The 20469-nt window shown below is 45.5% G+C and overlaps 1 protein-coding gene across 1 annotated transcript in view; it reads left to right on the plus strand.

The window, feature by feature from the left end:
* Positions 1-20469, plus strand: part of KDM5B (lysine demethylase 5B) — a 246733-nt gene that overhangs the window by 171785 nt on the left and 54479 nt on the right. Inside the window, 1 exon segment of the mRNA XM_030221829.1 lies at positions 7868-8006. Within this exon segment, the coding sequence (XP_030077689.1) occupies positions 7868-8006 (139 nt within the window).

Consider the following 20469-nt stretch of genomic DNA (forward strand, 5'->3'; position numbering starts at 1 on the left):
AAGCGGAGATGGAGTAGCGGCAGCGGGCAGGAAAGAGTGGGATTCTTTCCTACCCCGCAGCCGCAGAGGCCACTTCATCACCAGGGCGAGCGGCAAGGTAGGACTCTAGTATGCTGGATGGGGATGGCGGCATTACTAGGGGGGGAAGGTTTTGGCACAGTATAAGTCACAACAAGGACAAAATATAAGGAAACCAATGGACTGCGTAAGGGGCTTAAAGCACATTTAGTTAAGCTAAAACAAATGAGAGTTCTGCACGAACAAAAAAAAATATATATTTTTTTATGTTGACTTATGAAAACCACTTGTCCTGAAACATGCTCAAAACAGAATAATCCATTTGTACAAAAGAGATGAGATGAATTTGTGATTCCATATGCCCCAATGAAAGAAGAGTTTAATTTTACTTCCAATCTTTATAACACCGGCTTCCCAAGGCAGATTACAACCACAGTTAAGATGAACCCATCTGTAAATTGGATATCCTCACTGAAATTTGGCCATATATTACTGTATTTATGGAACAGTGTAGAAAAGGAGCACAAAATATAGCCTTCATTAGTTCTGTTTCTACCAGCTACAATAATTTTGTAAGCAGTTTTAGTGATATTCAGTTTTATTTCATGATATTTATATCTATATATGGGAAGCTTTCAAATAAATTAAAAAACTTAAGTAAAAATTTTTTTTTTTTGTTTTTCACCTTTTAAGGCACTGGACTGAGAAAGGGTGCGAGGAGGGAGAAGAGAGAAAGGAGAGATGCTGGACTGGGGGGGGGGGGGGGTGTATGTGTGTGTGGTGCCAACTGATAGTTTGCAGGGGGGCTCCAGAGACCCAAGCACCAGCCCTGCAGGTCACAAGTACCAGGTAGAGTCCCAAAAACCAAGATTCCATGCTACTTAATCCCAGGGGTAAGCAATGTCTTTCCCCAGGTCTACCCTAACGGTTTATCGATTCTTTCCCTTCTCCTCTACCCCCTTTCCAGGAAATGTATCCAACCTTTTTTTAAAACCTAGCTACTATCCAACCTTTTTTTAAAACCCAGCTACTTTAACTGCTTTTACCAGTACTTGGGCACTGAATTCCAAAGCTTAACTATATATTGAGTGAAAATGTATCTTCTACAATTTATAGTGTGCTACAACAATAGATTTGCATTTACTTGTTGCACTCCACTCGGAATTTTATTAACCTCTATCATATCTCCCCTCAGCGGTCTCTTCACGTTGAAGAGCCCTAACCTCTTTAGCCTTTCCTCATTTAAGATGTTTTATCCTCTTAATCATTTTCAAACGTCCTTCTCTATAAATTTTCCAGAGATATGGTAACTAGAATTGCCCATCAAGGTGTGGTCTTACTATGGAGTGTTACACTTTGATATTCTCTCTTGCTTTCCTAGTTCCTCACGATTTGTTTTTTGTTTTTTTTTTGCCATCATTACACACAGAGTATAAGATTTCAATGTATTGTCCATGATGATTTAAATCCTTTTCCTTGGTGGTGACTCCTAATGTGGAACCTAGCAGCCTGTAGGTATTCTTTCTTTCCAATATACATTACTTTGTGTACTTGCCCTCATTATTTTGTCTGCCATTTGGATACCCAGTCTTCAAGCCTCCCAGGGACATCCTGCAGTTTCTTGCAGACATCATGTGATTTAACAATTTTGAATAGTTTTATATAGTATGAAAATCTGACTTTATATAGAGCTCAAAAGGTTCTGGAATTCGAAAAGCTGCAGCTTTCTCACCATTCCATGGTGATCGAATTTGCTCTCAAAAGGGCCAAAAGTTTGAAGACTCGCTCCTCTGTGACCCTGGGGAGAGAGGCAAGTATCTTTAGTCTTTTGGGAAAAAGGTTTTCCATAATGCTTTGCTTACATCCTGCATAACTTCTTACCCAGCTCGTCATGGTTGAGCATGTGCTTGTGGAAGCTGTGCACAGTGTGGTGGAGTTTGCTGACACTCACCTCAGGAGAAAGCTCCGTCAGCCAAGGGGAAGGAGTGTGGAAGGTATATGGTCTGTGCAACATATTTTTGATGTCCAGAGCCTCCGCAGTGGAGATAGGCTTTGATAGACTTGCATAGCTGTGGGCCTTTGACCTTAAGCCTGATGTGCAGGAGAAGCTGGTGGGCATGCCATGCTGTGAAGAGAATCTGTTCAGAGAAAATGTGCAGGAGGCTGCTGCCCTCAAGTAGAAAAAGCTGTCCACAAGTTGGATGTTGGAAGGCCTTCGATTTGCTATCTAGAGGCTACAAATACCTTCAGAGGTCAAGGATGGGTGTCTGTTTTGTGCTGTTTAATGGGCTATATAAGGGGGAAGGAAGCATTGAATTCATCCTTGGCATAGTGGAGTAAGGCTGAAATTGAGTCCGCATATGTTAGCAGCAAAGTAAGGGAAAGGGAAATGGGACTTGATATACCGCCTTTCTGAGGTTTTTGCAACTACATTCAAAGCGGTTTACATATATTCAGGTACTTATTTTGTACCAGGGGCAATGGAGGGTTAAGTGACTTGCCCAGAGTCACAAGGAGCTGCAGTGGGAATCGAACTCAGTTCCCCAGGATCAAAGTCCACTGCACTAGACTACTAGATGGTCTTTGGGCACATTTGAAGAGGTCTCGGAAGACGACTTGGGTAGAGGTTTGTGCTTTGGCAAAGGAAGATATTTGTAGGGCAGTGACGTTGTCTTCGTTGTACTTCTTTGGTAAGCATTACAAGATTATCTGAGCCAAAGAGGCAGGGGCGTAGCTACGGGTGGGCCTGGGTGGGCCCAGGCCCACCCAATTTCAGCTCTGGCTCGCCCACCCACTTTTCCTCCAGGCCTGCGCCAGCCCCAGCTCCCATTGCCAGCCACTGCTGCTTTTCCTGTTGAGCAGCAGGGCTGGCGCTACAAAAAGAAGTGCTCAGCTGACTGAGCTGAGCGCCAACGCTAACGACAAAAAAAATGTTTAAAAAAAAAGTGCGGCACCGCAGGCAGGAGCAGTGACGTAAGAGACGGGAGGAGCCTGCAGAGCCAGCAGCCAATGCTTCGAGGCTGCCTGCGGTGCCGCGCTTTTTTTTTAAACATTTTTTCTTATCGTTAGCGTTGGTGCTCAGCTCAGTCAGCTGAGCGATTCTTCTTTTTGTAGCGCCGGCCCTGCTGCTCAACAGGAAAAGCAGCAGTGGCCGGCAATGAGAGCTGGGGCTGGCGGGCCTGAATCGGGAGAGGGAAAACGGATGGCAGGATGGGGAGAAAGAGGGAAAACGGAAGAATGGGGAGAGAAAGAGGGAAAACAGATGGGAGGATGGCAGAGAGAGGGAAAACGGAAGGATGGGGAGAGAGAGGGAAAACGGAAGGATGGGGGGAGAGAGGGAAAACAGATGGAAGGATGGCAGAGAAAGAGGGAAAACGGAAGGATGGGGGAGAGAGAGGGAAAACAGATGGAAGGATGGCAGAGAGAGGGAAAACGGAAGGATGGGGAGAGAGAGAGAGGGATAACAGAAGGATGGGGAGAGAAAGAGGGAAACAGATGGAAGGATGGCAGAGAAAGAGGGAAAACGGAAGGATGGGGAGAGAGAGGGAAAACAGACGGAAGGATGGCAGAGAGAGAGGGAAAACAGATGGAAGGATGGGGAGAGAGAGAGGGAAAACGGAAGGATGGGGAGAGAAAGAGGGAAAACAGATGGAAGGATGGCAGAGAAAGAGGGAAATAGAAGGATAGGGAAAGAGGAAAACAGACGGAAGGATGGTAGAGAGAGGGAAAACAGACGGAAGGATGGGGAGAGAAAGAGGGAAAACGGATGGAAGGATGGCAGAGAAAGAGGGAAAACGGATGGATGGGGAGAGAGAGGGAAAACAGACGGAAGGATGGGGAGAGAAAGGGAAAACAGACGGAAGGATGGCAGAGAGAGAGGGAAAACAGATGGAAGGATGGGGAGAGAGAGAGGGAAAACGGAAGGATGGGGAGAGAAAGAGGGAAAACAGATGGAAGGATGGCAGAGAAAGAGGGAAATAGAAGGATAGGGAAAGAGGAAAACAGACGGAAGGATGGTAGAGAGAGGGAAAACAGACGGAAGGATGGGGAGAGAAAGAGGGAAAACGGATGGAAGGATGGCAGAGAAAGAGGGAAAACGGATGGATGGGGAGAGAGACACTGGATGGAAGGATGGGGAGAGAAAGAGGGGAGATGGATGAAAGGATGCAGAGAGAAAGGGGAGAGACTGGAAGGATGTGGAGAGAGAAGGGACACTGCCGAAGGGTTAGAAGGTAAAGTTTGCCTATTTGCGGATGATACTAAGATCTGTAACAGAGTGGACACCCGGGAGGGAGTGGAAAACATGAAAAAGGAGCTGAGGAAGCTAGAAGAATGGTCGAAGGTTTGGCAATTAAAATTCAATGCAAAGAAATGCAAAGTGATGCACTTAGGGAATAGAAGTCCTTGGGAGACGTATGTGTTAGGCGGGGAGAATCTGATAGGTACGGACAGGGAGAGGGATCTTGGGGTGATAGTATCTGAGGATCTGAAGGCGACGAAACAGTGTGACAAGGCGGTGGCCGTAGCTAGAAGGTTGTTAGGCTGTATAGAGAGAGGTGTGACCAGCAGAAGAAAGGAGGTGTTGATGCCCCTGTATAAGTCGTTGGTGAGGCCCCACCTAGAGTATTGTGTTCAGTTTTGGAGGCCGTACCTTGCGAAGGATGTAAAAAGAATTGAAGCGGTGCAAAGAAAAGCTACGAGAATGGTAAGGGATTTGCGTTACAAGACGTTTGAGCAGAGACTTGATGACCTGGACATGTATACTCTGGAAGAAAGGAGAAACAGGGGTGATATGATACAGACGTTCAAATATTTGAAAAGTATTAATCCGCAAACGAACCTTTTCCGGAGGTGCGAAGGCGGTAGAACGAGAAGACATGAAATGAGATTGAAGGGGGGCAGACTCAAGAAAAATGTCAGGAAGTATTTTTTCACGGAGAGAGTAGTGGTTGCTTGGAATGCCCTCCCGCGGGAGGTGGTGGAAATGAAAACGGTAACAGAATTCAAACACGCGTGGGATAAACATAAAGGAATCCTGTTCAGAAGGAATGGATCCTAAGGAGCTTAGCCGAGATTGGGTGGCAGAGCCGGTGGCGGGAGGCAGGGATACTGCTGGGCAGACTTATACGGTCTGTGCCAGAGCCGGTGGTTGGGAGGTGGGGATAGTGCTGGGCAGACTTAAACGGTCTGTGCCCTGAAAAGGACAGGAACAAATCAAGGTAAGGTATACACAAAAAGTAGCACATATGACTTTATCTTGTAGGGCCAACTGGATGGACCATGCAGGTCTTTTTCTGCCGTCATTTACTATGTTTACACTGAATAGAAAAGGGTAGAGAGATAGACACTGGTTAGAAGGAGGGAGAGAGACATTAGATGGAAGGATCAGGAGAGAGGGTGGATGGGGAGAGAAAGAGGGAAGACGCTGGATGGAAGGGTAGGGAGAAAGAGGTGACACTGGATGGAAGGATGCAGAAAGAAAGAGGGGAGACTATTGGAAGGATGGGGAGAGAGAGGGGAGACACTGGAAGGATGGGGAGAAAAAGAGGAGAGCTGCTGCATGGAAAGGGGGAGTAGTGAAAGATTGGAGAATAAGAGGAAGGGGCATGGGGAGAACAAGGGTGAGAAAAAGATGAAAAGATGAAGGAAATTAAAGAATGGATAGTAAGAATGAATTAAATCTGGACACAGAGGCAGAAAAATATTGAAGAAAGCAAAGAAAAAGGAGAGAAAAATGACAAATGGCCAGGAAACCCTGGCAGAAGAGTTAAGCGAAAACGAAGGAAAGCAGAATCTAGAGACTGGGAGCAACACAATGAGAAAAAGTAAATGGCCATACAACAAAGGTAAAGAAAATAATTTTATTTTTAATTTAGGATAAAGTAATATGGTGTTAATAGTTTCAGAGACCAATACTTCCTTCCTTAGGTCAGGAGAGGATACCGTAACAGCATTATACTGACCTGAGGCAGGAAGTTTTGGCCTCTGAAAGCTCACTGAAAAGGATTAGGCTATTAGATAAATTGTCTGAAATCGGATGCACTGAAAAGCAGCACTTTACCCTGTGTGACAAATGCATCTGTGTGACTAAATTTTGCTGGGGGGGGTGGGGTAGAGAGAAAATTTTATGCCCACCCACTTTGGGTTCAGGCCCACCAAAATTGGCAGTCTGGCTACGCCACTGCAAAGAGGATGCAGCTTTTGGTAGGGCTGGTTTGCAGGGAGCCTTGTCTTACTTCCAAAATAAGGAATAGAGCTCTGATGCATCTTGTGGTTGGCACAATAAAAAGTCCCATCCAGGAAGACTGCAGTCTTTGGAGGGAGATCTCATTGCGTCTGCCTTGCAGTTGGCTACTTTTATGTGACTTTAGTTCTGTTGCAGAGGGTTTCTTTTTTGGAGTTTGTGTTTGTTCTGTTTACCAGCAATAGTATACTGATAGGTTGCACAACTGTATTGGTGATGTCATTGGACAATTCAGCTGCTCTGTCTCCATTTGCTGATAGGGTGGCATAACTAGTCAGTGTACTAGTTTAGGTTTAATTAAAATGTCTTATTTTCTGAGGTTAACTGAAATTTCCTTTAATGGTTGTCATCTTTCTAAGTTGAAATTCTTGGGGAAGTTCTAATATTTTATTCTCAGCTCTCTGTATACTATGATTTTCTCTTGCCGAAAATGACTAAATCAGGTTATGTACAAACTATGCTGCTGTTACTGAATATAAATCGAGCAGCACACAGCAGGAAGGAAAAAAGACCTCAAAGAGCTCCTAGATATACAAGATCTACCGGAGCTAACCAGATCCCTAAGATCTTCCCTTCTTCATTGGCTAAAAAAAAACCTTTAATTTGTGGTCATCTTCCTGCTGCTCTTATTATTCTGTATGTCCCTATTTAATTTTTTATACATTTTTCATTTATTATATTTTTTCTGCGTGTGCATGATATGCTTAGTGCAAGTTCAGACACTTATCTTAGAAGTCGGTACTATCTTCCATCAATCGCACTGCGTGCCGTGGTGTCTTCACCCTCTTGCCCCAAGCCGACGGCCAGTGTTTCGCTCTGCTGCTTCAGGGTCTTGGTGGCAGGGTTACTGTTGGGAAAGCCACAGCTCAACTCCACAGTGCTCCACTTCTAAGATAGTGTCTGTACTTGCACTAAGCATATCATGCACATGCAGAAAAAATAAAATAAATGAAAAATATATTAAAAATTAAATAGGGACATACAGAATAATAAGAGCAGCAGGAAGCTGACTACAAATTGAAGGTTTTTTGGCCGATTTATTTATTTATTTTACATTTGTATCCCACATTTTCCCACCTATTTGCAGGCTCAATGTGGCTTACATAGTATCGGAGAGGCGATTCGCTGACTCCGGTATGAACAAATACAAAGTAGTGATGTGGTAAGATAATGAAGGGAAGATCTTAGGGATCTGGTTAGCTCCGGTAGATCTTGTGTATCTAAGAGCTCTTTGAGGTCTTTTTTCCTTCCTGCTGTGTGCTGCTCGATTTATATTCAGTAAGAGCAGCATAGTTTGTACATAACCTGATTTAGTCATTTTCGGCAAGTGGAAATTACTGGTTTACTGTTTTCTAGCGAGCTTTTCTTTTTCACACCCCACTGGTTTTGGTTTTACTATGATTTTCTGCCAGCCTGCATCAGGTCAACCATCTGACACCTTATTGAACTTTCCCTTGTTGCAGTTTAAATGGAAGGTAAGAAGCTGTGTTTGATCCTGACTTGGTAGCTTTTATTTTAAGGGGACGAGGGGAGTATTACTACCTATTAAGCACAATAGAAAATGTATAAATGTAAATCGGTGAGCTTGTGCTGTGTTTCTTACAGACCTCGACATTCGTTAAATGCACTGGTATCAGCAATAAAAGAGGTGGAGAATATCCCTGCATATCTTCCAAATAGAATTGCTCTGAAGGAGGCAGTGCAGAAGGCCAAAGACTGGCTACAGGAAGTGGAATCCCTACAGGTTTGAGGATTGTTTGTCCATTTTTCTTTTTCTCATGTTTTTAGTGATCTCTCTAGACTACTGAAAGGGACATAATGTTATACTTTGAAAATGAATAACGCGGCATTCCTCAGCGACCCTCCAGACCGGTCAAGACGCGTGGGTTATGTCCTCCTACCAGCAGAGGGAGACTGAGAAAACACTAAGCTTTTGAAGCCTGTATATATAACCTGTGCAGAACCTCCACTAGCCTGTATTTTCTCAGTCTCAGCAGAGGTAGCAGTTGACAGCCTGTGCAGTCTCCAATAATCTGGTGAGGTAGTTTGTCATTGGGTCGTAGGATTTTTTCCTTCCAAACTTTATTCTGTTGCAGTACCCTGTACGTGTGTGTGTAAAAAAAAAAAAAAAAAAAAAAAAAAGTGCTTTGGGGCCCTGGGTCTGGTGGGGCCTAGTTTTTCCCCCTGGGGTGTTACACCTATGTTTGGGTCCCTCCCCCTGTGCTGCTCTCTATTTCTGTTTGCTTGGCAGCTTTGTGCCTCGGCTGCTTTCTCAGTATTGTAGCCTTGAGTGCCTTACAATTTCCAGATGCCAGAGTTAGAGTACGATGCCTTTAAGGTCAGTTATTCTATGTCATTTTGCTTGCCAGCTTTGTGCCTCGGCTGCTTTCTCAGTATTGTAGCCTTGAGTGCCTTACAATTTCCAGATGCCAGAGTTAGAGTACGATGCCTTTAAGGTCAGTTATTCTATGTCATTTTGCTTGCCAGCTTTGTGCCTCGGCTGCTTCTCAGTATTGTAGCCTTGAGTGCCTTACAATTTCCAGCTGCCAGAGTTGGAGTACTGTGCCTTTAAGGGCATTTATTTCTTTATTTTCAGCGGACCGAACGGGGGTTTTGATTCCTTGCTGGAACGAGAGAGCAACGCTTTCTCCACTGCTTTTGCAGTGTGAGTGAGTTTTTGGTTTGGCGCGTTTGCGGAACAGCTTTTCCCTTCCCTCGTGGTTTATGGCGGCCCAGCTCCTCCGATGTCGCGCGTGCTCGTGACGAGGGGTAGAGGCGCCGGGCGCTCAGTGTAGCTTTGCGGTGCACCTATAAAGGTGGCTGCGGCACCCCCCGACTTGACCGCGGAGGGATCGATGGTGTCGGGAGTCTCCGGGTCAGCGGGAGCGTAGGCAGGGCCGCTGTCAGCGGGAACAGTTTCGGCGGGAACAGCCGCCATCTTGAGTCTGACGCGGCCCGTGGAGCCGGCTGGTTTTGGGCCTGCGGCCTCCGTTTTGGCACAAAAGGGCCTAATGACGGTCCAGGAATGGTGGGCTTTCCTCCAGATTTTGTCTGGACGCGGTATCAGGCCTGGAGATCGGGACCCCCCCTCCCCCCCCCCCCAATTGGAAGAGGGGGCTATTTCCGTCTTGGCTGAGAGACCACGGTTAGAGTGGTCAGAGGACAGGCAATATTTTTCTCCTGTAGCTGCAGAAGCTGCGCTTAGTGATCTGGGGGAGTCAGATGGAATTGACGGCTCTCAGGAGCAGGATTGTTGGATTCCTGGAGAGGATCCTTCAGTAGTGCGGATTTTCCATAGAGATGAGCTGTCAGAACTCATAGATCAGGTGTCGTCCACCCTTCAGTTTGGTCCTGAGGTGGCTTTGGGGGAAACTGTCCAGGATCCGTTGGTGAAGGGCATTCAGCGTCAGGCGTGATCCTTCCCTATGAACAAGGATCTCCGGGAGATGATTTGTCAGGAATGGGATTTGCCGTGTAAGGTGGCAAAGGCAATGGCGAGGCTTTATCCCCTCCCTCAGGACGATAGGGATTCCTTTAAGGCTCCCACGGTAGATGCAGTAGTGACGGCAGTAATTATAGCTACGGCTATCCCGGTTGATGGAGGAACGGCCCTCCGTGATCCTCAGGATAGGAAGTTGGGATCTTTTCTCAAGCGTAGTTTTGTTTTGTCGGCTCTAGCCCTGCAGGCCTCGGTTTGTGGGGGTCTGGTAGCTCGGGCATGTTTTCGTTGGGCCGAGAAGCTCCTGGATGATTCGGTAGATGTTGGTTCTTCTGGGGGTCAGGAGTTAGCCGACTTGGACATGGGTTCATCCTTTTTGTCTGAGGCTTTTATGATTTGTTGCCTACTTCAGACAAAAAATATGGCTATGGTTGTGGGTCTCTGCCACTTAAGGGAGCTATGCTCTTTGGAGAAGATTTGGACAAGTTAGTGTGAGGTCTTAGTGATACCAAGGTTCTATGGCTTCCAGATTTTCGGTTCAAGGCAGGGGCCAGAACTAGTTCCTCTCGGGGACGGTTTAGGGAGGCTCAGCGGTATAGGCCGGGCAGATCGAGTGGGACCTACCCCTAGCTGTCTGTTTGTCCAATTTAGATTGTAAGCTCTGTTGAGCAGGGACTGTCTTTTCATGTTAATTTGTACAGCGCTGCATAAGTCTAGTAGTGCTATAGAAATGTTTAATAGTAGTAGGACCTCTAGGGGTCGGTTTTTCCAGCGCACACAGTTCTTTCGTGAGAGTCATCGCGGAGGGCGTGGCTTTTCCGCGGGAGGTTAGTATTCAGGCCACAATTCCCAATGAAGGTGTGCGGGCTCAGGCTCTGGTGCATGTTGGGGCTCGGCTGAGTCTGTTTTACCAGAGTTGGGCCCAAATCAGGTCAGATCAGTGGGTTCTCAAGGTGTTTCGAGGCGGATGTGCGCTGGAATTCGAAAGCTGTTCTCCCGAAGTGTTTCTGGAATCCCTCTGTCGGTCTTGGAGCAAGAGGGCAGCAGTGAGGGACACTCTGCGGTGGCTGCTCGCGTTGGGAGCCGTGGTTCCTGTTCCTTCAGATCAGCAACGCTCAGGGTGCTATTTGATCTATTTTGTGGTCCACAAGAAAGAGGACACTTTTCGTCCCATTTTAGATCTCAAAAGGGTCAATGCGGCACTCAAGGTGCCCTCTTTCCGGATGGAGACGTTGCGGTCGGTCACTGGTGCGGTCAGGAAAGGAGAGTTTCTCACTTCCCTGGATTTGACGGAAGCTTATCTTCACTTTCCTTTGTGCAGCCTTTTGGTTCCAAGTTACAGGGTCCGATTCGTCGGTTCCTTGCAGAGAAGGCGCCGACGGCCCGTACTTATCGTCAGGTCCTGGGCCTGATGGCGGCGACCATAGAGGTAGTTCCGTGGGCCAGGGCGCACATGCGTCAGGTACAGTCAGCTCTGCTCAGTCGTTGGTCCCCTCTGTCGCAGGACTTGGAAATGTGTTGTCCGCTGTCGGTGGCCCCTCGTCTCAGTCTCCGCTGGTGGCTCAGTCCGCGCAATTTGGGAAAGGAATGCCGTTGGAGTCCCCACAGGGGCTGGTAATGGTCACGGATGCCAGTCTGCAAGGTTGGGGGGCACATTGTCTCAGGTAGCTCAAGGCCGGTGGTCTCGGGCAGAAGCAGAGTGGTCCATCAACCGGCTGGAAACTCGGGCCATTCGGGTGGCGCTCCAGGCCTTGACGTCGGTGGTTCGCCACAAGGCAGTCCGAGTGCTCTGTGACAATGCCATGGCAGTAGCATATGTCAACCGTCAAGGGGGGAACAAAGAGCCTTGGCGGCGCAGTTGAACTCATCTTCAGGCTCTCTTGGCAGCGCATGTGGCCGGGGTAGGTCACATAGATGCAGATTATCTCAGCAGGCACACTCTAGATCCCAGAGAGTGGTCTTTTCTTCGGTCAGTGTTCCAGTGAGTTGTGTCGGTCTGGGGACTTTCGGTGATCTTAGGGCAACGGCTCGCTATGCGCAAGTTCAGAGATTTTTTTTTTTTTTCAGTCGCTGAAGAGACCCTTGAGCGGAGGAAATCGACACTCTTCTGTTGCCTTGGCTTCGGGAGTGACTGTATGTGTTTCCTCTGTGGCTGTTAGTCGGTCGAGTAATATAGCGCATCGAACATCACTCCGGTCGGGTGATTCTGGTAGCTTCGGATTGGCAGCGTCGACCATGGTATGGAGACCTGGTGCGGTTGGCAGGGGCGGCGGCCCTGCCTTTGTTGGGATCAGTTCTGTGTCAAGGCCCGATAATCATGCCGGATCCAGCTCGGTTTTCGCTTATGGCTTGGCTCTTGAGCGGCACAAGTTGAAGAAGAAGGGGCTTTCGTCCAGTGGCTTTGCTACGATGTTGAGTTGCCGTAGAAGATCCACTTCCTTGGCGTATGTCCGGGTTTGGAGAATCTTTGAGCACTGGTGTGAAGACCATCGAGTTCGGCCGTTTCACTCTTCGGTGGCGGAAGTTTTGGAATTTTTGCACGATGGTGTTGATAGAGGTCTGGCCTTGTCTACACTGAAGGTTCAGGTGGCAGCTTTGTCATGTTTTCGTGGGAAGCTTCAGTGAAAGTCCTTCGCGTCTGTGCCTGAGGTAGTGCGTTTTTTGAAGGGTGTTAAGTTGCTGCGTCCGCCTCAGTGACGGATGGTGCCTCCGTGGGATTTGAAGCTAGTTTTGGATGCTTTGATCAGGCCTCCGTTTGTGCCTCTGGTATCGGCATCTTGTAAGGATTTATCTTTAAAGGCGGTCTTGTTGGTGGCGATTACTTCAGCACGGAGTGTTTCAGAGCTTCAGGCTTTGTCTTTTAGGGAACCATTTTTGTCCTTTCTGAGGGAAAGGTTTCGTTGCGGACGGTGCTTTCCTTTTTTGCCCAAGGTGGTTTCCGAGTTCCATGTTAATCAGGTCATCTCTCTGCCAGTGTTGGGTGATATGGCTGGAGATTCGGAGCAGCGTGGTATTGCCAAGCTGGATGTCAGGAGAGTTTTGAGTTGTTATCTCTCTGGAACTCAGGACTTCAGAGCCTCTGACCGTTTGTTCGTTCTTCATGGTGGCCCAAAGAAGGGTGCAGCGGCTCCTAAGGTGACCATAGCACGGTGGTTGAAGGAGGCGGTTGCATCTGCTTACTTGGTGAAGGGTCCTGTGGTGCCTAGGGGCTGGTCTGCTCATTCCACTAGGGGAATGGCAGCCTCGTGGGCGGAGAATAGTATGATTTCTCTGTTAGATATTTGTCGGGCTGCGGTTTGGTTTTCGTTGCATTCCTTTGTGAAGCATTATAGGATTCCTGTGCATGCAAAGGACGAGGTGCGCTTTGGGGCAGCAGTTTTGACCTCTGGCCTTAGTAGGTCCCTCCCATAAGTTAGTTACTGCTCTGGTACGTCCCACGCGTCTTGACCGGTCTGGAGGGTCGCTGAGGAAGGTGAAATTAGATCTTACCTGCTAATTTTCTTTCCTCTAGACCCTCCAGACCGGTCAAGAGCCCGCCCTGTCTGTATTGGAGGCCAGGAGGTGTGTTTGTTGGATAATTCTTGGCTGCTGTAAATTGTTGTTTCTCTAATTGCAGACTGTTTATTTCTGTTTTGTGATAGGAGTCCGGGACAGGTGGGGCTCTTCTTTGATAGTCCACCTGTAGAAGCCCAACTGTTTTATCAAAGGCAAAGGAACATGTTTCCGTAAGAGCAAGCGGAAGATGTTTCTTGTTTTTGCAGTTTACTGTGACCACGTACAGGGTTGCTAGTTGTTGTTAGTGTTTTTTGTTTCTCTGCTTTGTCAGGGGTATACTGGCTAGTGGAGGTTCTGCACAGGTTATATATACAGGCTTCAAAAGCTTAGTGTTTTCTCAGTCTCCCTCTGCTGGTAGGAGGACATAACCCACGCGTCTTGACCGGTCTGGAGGGTCTAGAGGAAAGAAAATTAGCAGGTAAGATCTAATTTCACCTTACCTTACATTAAATACCTACATACATGGGCCCCATATGGTTCTGACTACAGAGGAAAACTGAAGAGGAAGCAGCAGGTGAAAACTGCTGCTTGCTGACTCTACCAACTAGAAGAAAATGCATAGGGGGGGGTGGGGAGAGTAGATATTATCTGTGGGTAGTGATGAGTAGAAGTCCCCCATCTCCCTCCTAGTGCTGTCCAAGTCATGATTCAAATCGAGTCGTCGATTTTGTTTTGAGTGAATCAATTCAATTCAGAAAAAAAAATCTGGAGTCCCAATTTGGGACTTCCCCACCTCCCTCCCGCTGTTTCCAAGCTGCCACTGCTGTTTCCCTCCCGCTCGCTGTCACCCAAGCCACTGCAGCTCCCTTCATCCTTCTGTCACCCAAGCTGCTGCTGCTGCTGCTTGTGCTTTCCTCAGCAGCGGCAACAAGAAGATAAACTAACTTACTCAGGGCCGGTCTCTGCTGGTCTCTCTATTTTCGTAGGCTGCCGGCTGTGCCCCGGAACAAGAAGTGACAGCAGAGGCGGGACCGGCAGCCACACCAAGCCGCCAAAGGAGAGCCCTTATACTCTGTTTCCCCTCCCCCGCGCAGCAGTCATACCTGTACACTCAAAACAGAGCAAACCAGCCTATGAGCTGCTGCAGCCTCATTTTTCTTTATTGGTGGAATTTTTATTTAATCTCACTTACATTTTCAAACATGCCAGCTTGTGCAGCATATGGATGTACACAGAAGTATAATAACGGAATAATTTTTCATAGGTAGGGTAGTATTTGTTACTAGTAAAAAAACCCCGTTTCTGATGCAAATGAAACGGGGGCTAGCAAGGTTTTCTTCAGAGTGTGCATGTGGGAGTGTGTGTCCCTGCCCTCTGCCCTCTCTCCCTCCCCTCTCCCCCCTCTGAGTCCTTCACTGTTTCGTGGGATTTCCTGCTGTGCTGTTTTCCTTCACTCATGGGGAAACCGGATATCTCTGGCGCTTCATACTTCCGGCTGGAGGCTTCAGTGGTGCCTTTTATATATAACTAGTAAGAAATGCCCATTTCTGGCAAAAATGAAACGGGCGCTAGCAGGGTAATCCCCCCCCCCCCCGTCCTCCCTCCCTCCCTCCAGAGTTGCAGACACCCCCTCCGTGCCTCTGTTCCGAGTTGCACACCTCTCCTCTTCGTCCCTTCGTCCCTCAGAGACGTGGTTGAGAGGGCCGCCCTGCCCTCAACGTCATCGCGTTTTGACGCGTGGGCGGAGCTACAGTGACTGGAGCCTGTAGGCCAAACCGGATATCTCGGGCGCCTCAAGTTTCCGGCTTGAGGCTTCAAAGTGCCTTTTATATATATAGATAATTCTAATCAGTGTTTCATTTGGAAGAGCTAGTTATAGGGACACCCTAGCACATGTTATATTCATGCAGAGATTTGTTTTTGTGAGATATATTTATTTCTTCAAGACTGGTTGTAAAAGGCATGTTTTTTTTTTTTTTTTGTGGGGGGGGGGGGAATTAATCTGTCTCTCCCAGCTATATGTGTTTGTATATAGATGAAGTTAATCAAGTCAGTGTCAAGCTTCCTAAAATAACAGCATTTTCACAGACAGCTATTGAATTATGAGGGAAGGATGCTTCCTTCATACAGAAGTTCTTTTATCCAACCTTGCATGCTTTTTTTTTGTTGTTGTTCTGTGTTGATTTTTTTTTTTTTTTTTTTAAAGAAAACAAAATGTCATGCAGCTCTTCTTGTTTGTCGGCTTTTTGGGTGAAGGAAGCAATTTCATGGCAGGAATATTTTTAAAATTCCTCTACCCCAAGATTGGTGACTTTCTGGCCCTTTATCCGACAGGCTCAAGGAGCTGAGCTGGATTACAGTGTTTTTGGTTCTCGGTCTCCTCTGGCAATATGTTAGCTTTAGGGTCGTTGTTTTATGAAAACATATATTTGAATTTGATATGTCCTACTTATGCATGGCCCTTTTTTGTGGTGTTGGTGGGGTATGTTTTGAACTTAATTTTAATACTGAACAGTGATTGTGGAGATAGTGTAGACATTTTAGAGAAGTAGATAGAGGCTGGTGCAGTTTAACCTGTCATCGCAAATGCTTTCTTGAACGTTTAAAATGTTTAATTGTAGCTGCCTGTTTGTGTTACTCTGTTACAAAATTAGCATGTCTAAGGTTATGGGCCCCTATATTTCAGTTAAGCTGAATAAAAAAAACAATTCATAATGAGCAAACTGAATCGAATTGAAAACTTTTTGAGTGAATCGGACAGCAAAACTCCCTCCTAACTCTTCTTTGTGCCAGCAGTTAAATTACTAGGGCAAAAATCTGCCTTCATTGTTTTGGGATATCTGAGTTGGCCCCTCCTAAATGTTTGGGTTTTGGGCATGTGCATAGTTTGCCCATGCTTTAATCTTGCTCTTAATCCAAAGAACAACCCAAAGCTATTTACAACAAAGTAAGACTCAATAAAATACAAATGTATCAAATATAAATACAACCCAATAGCTTGGCCCTATCCTACTATCGCTGGGGACTGAAAATCTACAAAAAGAACAATTTGGCACCCTCTGCCATCACCATATGGCATATGTGGCAGAGAACGCGCCTGGAATGTGGATGTGATTACTTGCACTTGCTTCTGAGTGAGGGCAAGTACTTATGCATATATGTGTTGAATAAGGTATTTTATAATTACATGCAAATTTGTGAACTCTGCCAATGAGTGTGTGCAGGGGCAAAATCTGGATGCACAAAGTACACACCTTCCAGTTTCTGGCTATTTTGATATGTTGTATATGGGGGTTGCCAAAGTCACATACAAAATCATTACAAATGAATCAAAATGTAGCCGTGGGAATACAAAAAATGATATCCCTGGTTTTGATTTGCACTGGTAGGCAACCACATTTGAACTACACCCTAAAACTGTGAATAGTTTAATTGAAAATGAGAAACGCTGTGCTGAAAGCTTACATCACCTTTCCTGTACTAAGATCTAGCAACAGGAATTTTTGGAAGCACCTGTGAGTACTGTTATAAGGAAAAGTGGTACAAGTCTGAGAACAATTTTTGTGGCATGACCGCAGTTATGGAATTATTTGCCTTTAAGTTTACTTCATGAGGGTCATATTTAATATTTTGTAAAAGAAAAAAAAAAGTTAGAGACTGTTTATTCTACTGTTTATCCTTTTATGTATAAATGTTAACTGTATATATTTTCTGTTTGTATTTTTAGTTATTTGTATTATGTTTATGTAAACTGCTTAGATCTATAACTAGATGGTCTATAAATTGTAATAAATGAAATATCATCAAAATTTATATTTGAACCAGAACCACCCAGTTGCACCTTCAAGTACTTGCAGACCATAAATCAGTAAATAAAATAAAAAAAAAAGTCTCCCCCGCCCCCCACCTCCTCAGTCCCTTCCAAAGGGGACTACCACTTTCAGTTTTGTCCTTTTGGAAAGCATCCTACCCTTTGGGGATCATCCTGCCCCCTACAGTGGACTGGAATTTTTATTGTTGGTCCATGATTATTTATTTATTTGTGCGTTCTTATAGCCCACATCTGAAAATTAGTTCAATTTGGCTTTCATTTAATGGAACTTAATTACATTAACAATATACTGAATAAAGTTACAATTAACAAGAATCGATCATAAATATACAATTCTCCAATTTTACAATTCGATTTTAATTAAAAATTTCTTTAAAATAAGTTTTTTTTTGTTTTTTTTTAGGCTTTAGCAAAATAGTAAGTAATTATTTATACCTGTTTCCTTGGGATTTTGATTCCACCATTTGGACACCAAGGGGCCCTTTTACTAAGCTGCGCAACATCTACGCTCACCCAATGCGCAGCAAAATGGAGTTACCGCCTGGCTACCATGTGGCTCTTGCAGTAATTTCATTTTTGGTGCGTGTCCGAAAAATAATTTTTATTTTCAGACACACGCCGTGGCATTTGGCGCGCATAGGTCATTACCGCCTGGTTACCATTTTAGACTTTACTGCTAGGTCAAATGCTGGTGGTAAGGTCTCAGACACAAAATGGACGCGCTGCAATTTTCATTTTGCCACACTTCCATTTTTGGCAAAAATGTTAAAGGCATTTTTTTACAGGTGCACTGAAAAATGATTCTGCGCGCACCCAAAACATGCGCCTACGTTACCGCAGGTCATTTTTCAGCGCACCTTTGTAAAAGGACCCTTAAGTAAGTTAGATTTGCTGTGTAACCTGACTTATATAGGTTGTTTTTGCAACTGGGGAGGTGGAGAAGTAGATGGTCTCTTAAATTTAATTCTGGCATTTATGTCGGCACAAGGGGCAGGTTCAACAGCAACATTGGAATGGGCATAGTATAATCACAGGAAGGCCCAGGGATGTTGCTTGTTCATGATATTACACAAAAGCCCTTTAGAAAAGGGTGGGACAATGGATAAATCAACATTTTTAAGGAAGCTTCACTCATAGCATATATTAAAGCTTTTGTTTTAATTACGTTGCTGTTATGTGACATTTTGGTGGCTCCTGAATGCAATGTTAACCAATTCAAATCTGTGCCATGAAAGGTAATTCAGGGAAAAGCCATTCTTTGTTGCAGCAGACAGTGCACTAATGCACTCCCGCAGCTGGTGACATAATCCACTGCATTGACTGTTGCTATGGAGAAAGTGACCAAAATGATAAAGGGAATGGAACGCCTCTCATATAAGGAAAGGTTTGAGGTTAGGGCTCTTCAGCTTGGAAGTGAGACAGCTGAGGGGGGGATATGATGGAGGTCTACGAAAACCTGAGTTCTATAGAATGGGTAAAAGTGAATAGATTTTTTTCTCTTTCAAAAAGTACAAAGATTAGGGGATACTCATGCTAATACTTTTAAAATGAATAGGAAGAAGTATGTTTTCACTCAACAAATAGTTAAGCTCTGGAACTCATTTCCGGAGGATGTGGTTACAGCAGTTAGCATGTCTGGGTTTAAAAAAGGTTTGGACAAGTTCCTGGAGGAAAAGTTCATAGTCTGCTATTGAGCTAGACATGGGGAAGCCAGTGCTTGCCCTGGGATAGGTAGCATGGAATGTTGCTGCTATTTGGGTTTCTGCCAGGTACTTGTGATCTGGATTGGCCACTGCAGGAAGCAGGATACTTGGTTAGATGGACCATTGGTCTGACCCAGTATGGTGTTTTTTATGTTATGAAGTTGCTACCTGTAACAGGGGTTCTCCATGGATAAGCAGGATCACAACAGCCACATGTATGGGCTGAACTGTTCCATTGTGCCAGACCAAAGAAACCTCTGAAAAGACTTCTGAGCCTTTGCTGGCGTTTCCACACAACAGTTCCTCAGAGTATTCTTTGGCTTCTTTCAGCTGCCAAAGCGGTCAGTTGTGTCTACATCAAAATTGAGTTTAATTTAGCATACATGTTTGGAATGGACAACAAACCAGGTTTTAAGAGGTATCTGACTTGTTTAAAGCAAGATGTCAATAACAGAGACACATGTTCTATTTATCTTTTGTAAGGGTCCTGATGATGTAAAATAAATTGTGGAAAATGTGGCTGGATGTCTCCCAGGGCTCACAAATCAAGGAGCCAAAAGCTACAAGAATAACTTAAAAAGCAAGCAAAAATTTTCTACTGAAGGTTCACCTTTGCCAGTAAAAGATTCAAATAAGAGAATTGGAAAAGCCATCAATTCTGCCTGATTAGACTCTCATAAGTAGAGATCAAAAGGGCACAAGTACTCATCATCAAATAGTGATCACCGAGAGAAATCTTACACCCCCCCACCAAAAAAAACAAAAACCTGCACTAATCTGGCAGTTCCTGTGAGTAACCACGCTTATTCCAGTGCCAAAAACCTGTTGCCTGAAGCCGAAAACGGAAGGAAAAGAAGCTCACCAGCAAAGTGCATCGTGTTAACTCACCTTGATTTTGCATCCAGCACAGCCCCAGAATTTTCCCAGTAGGTGCTCTGCCTTTGATATCAAAGGCTCCTCTCCCTTGATGTGACAGAGAATGGAGGGATTCCACAGCAGTGACTGAATGCGCACAAGGCTGCTCCTCATCATGGCACCTCCCTGAGGATTTCCTCACTACAGACGCCTTCCCTTCAGTGGACATTCACCAACTGGAGCGGGGAGTACCGATGCCAAAAAAAAATCAACAGCCTGACATTCAGGCAGTGAAGCACAAGGAACCATAAATTAACTCATAAGTACATAAGTACATAAGTAGTGCCATACTGGGAAAGACCAAAGGTCCATCTAGCCCAGCATCCTGTCACCGACAGTGGCCAATCCAGGTCAAGGGCACCTGGCACGCTCCCCAAACGTAAAAACATTCCAGACAAGTTATACCTAAAAATGAGGAATTTTTCCAGTCCATTTAATAGCGGTCTATGGACTTGTCCTTTAGGAATCTATCTAACCCCTTTTTAAACTCCGTCAAGCTAACCGCCCGTACCACGTTCTCCGGCAATGAATTCCAGAGTCTAATTACACGTTGGGTGAAGAAAAATTTTCTCCGATTCGTTTTAAATTTACCACACTGTAGCTTCAACTCATGCCCTCTAGTCCTAGTATTTTTGGATAGCGTGAACAGTCGCTTCACATCCACCCGATCCATTCCACTCATTATTTTATACACTTCTATCATATCTCCCCTCAGCCGTCTCTTCTCCAAGCTGAAAAGCCCTAGCCTTCTCAGCCTCTCTTCATAGGAAAGTCGTCCCATCCCCACTATCATTTTCGTCGCCCTTCGCTGTACCTTTTCCAA

This window comes from Microcaecilia unicolor, chromosome 12 (assembly GCF_901765095.1).
Source record: "Microcaecilia unicolor chromosome 12, aMicUni1.1, whole genome shotgun sequence".
Lineage (NCBI taxonomy): Eukaryota > Metazoa > Chordata > Amphibia > Gymnophiona > Siphonopidae > Microcaecilia > Microcaecilia unicolor.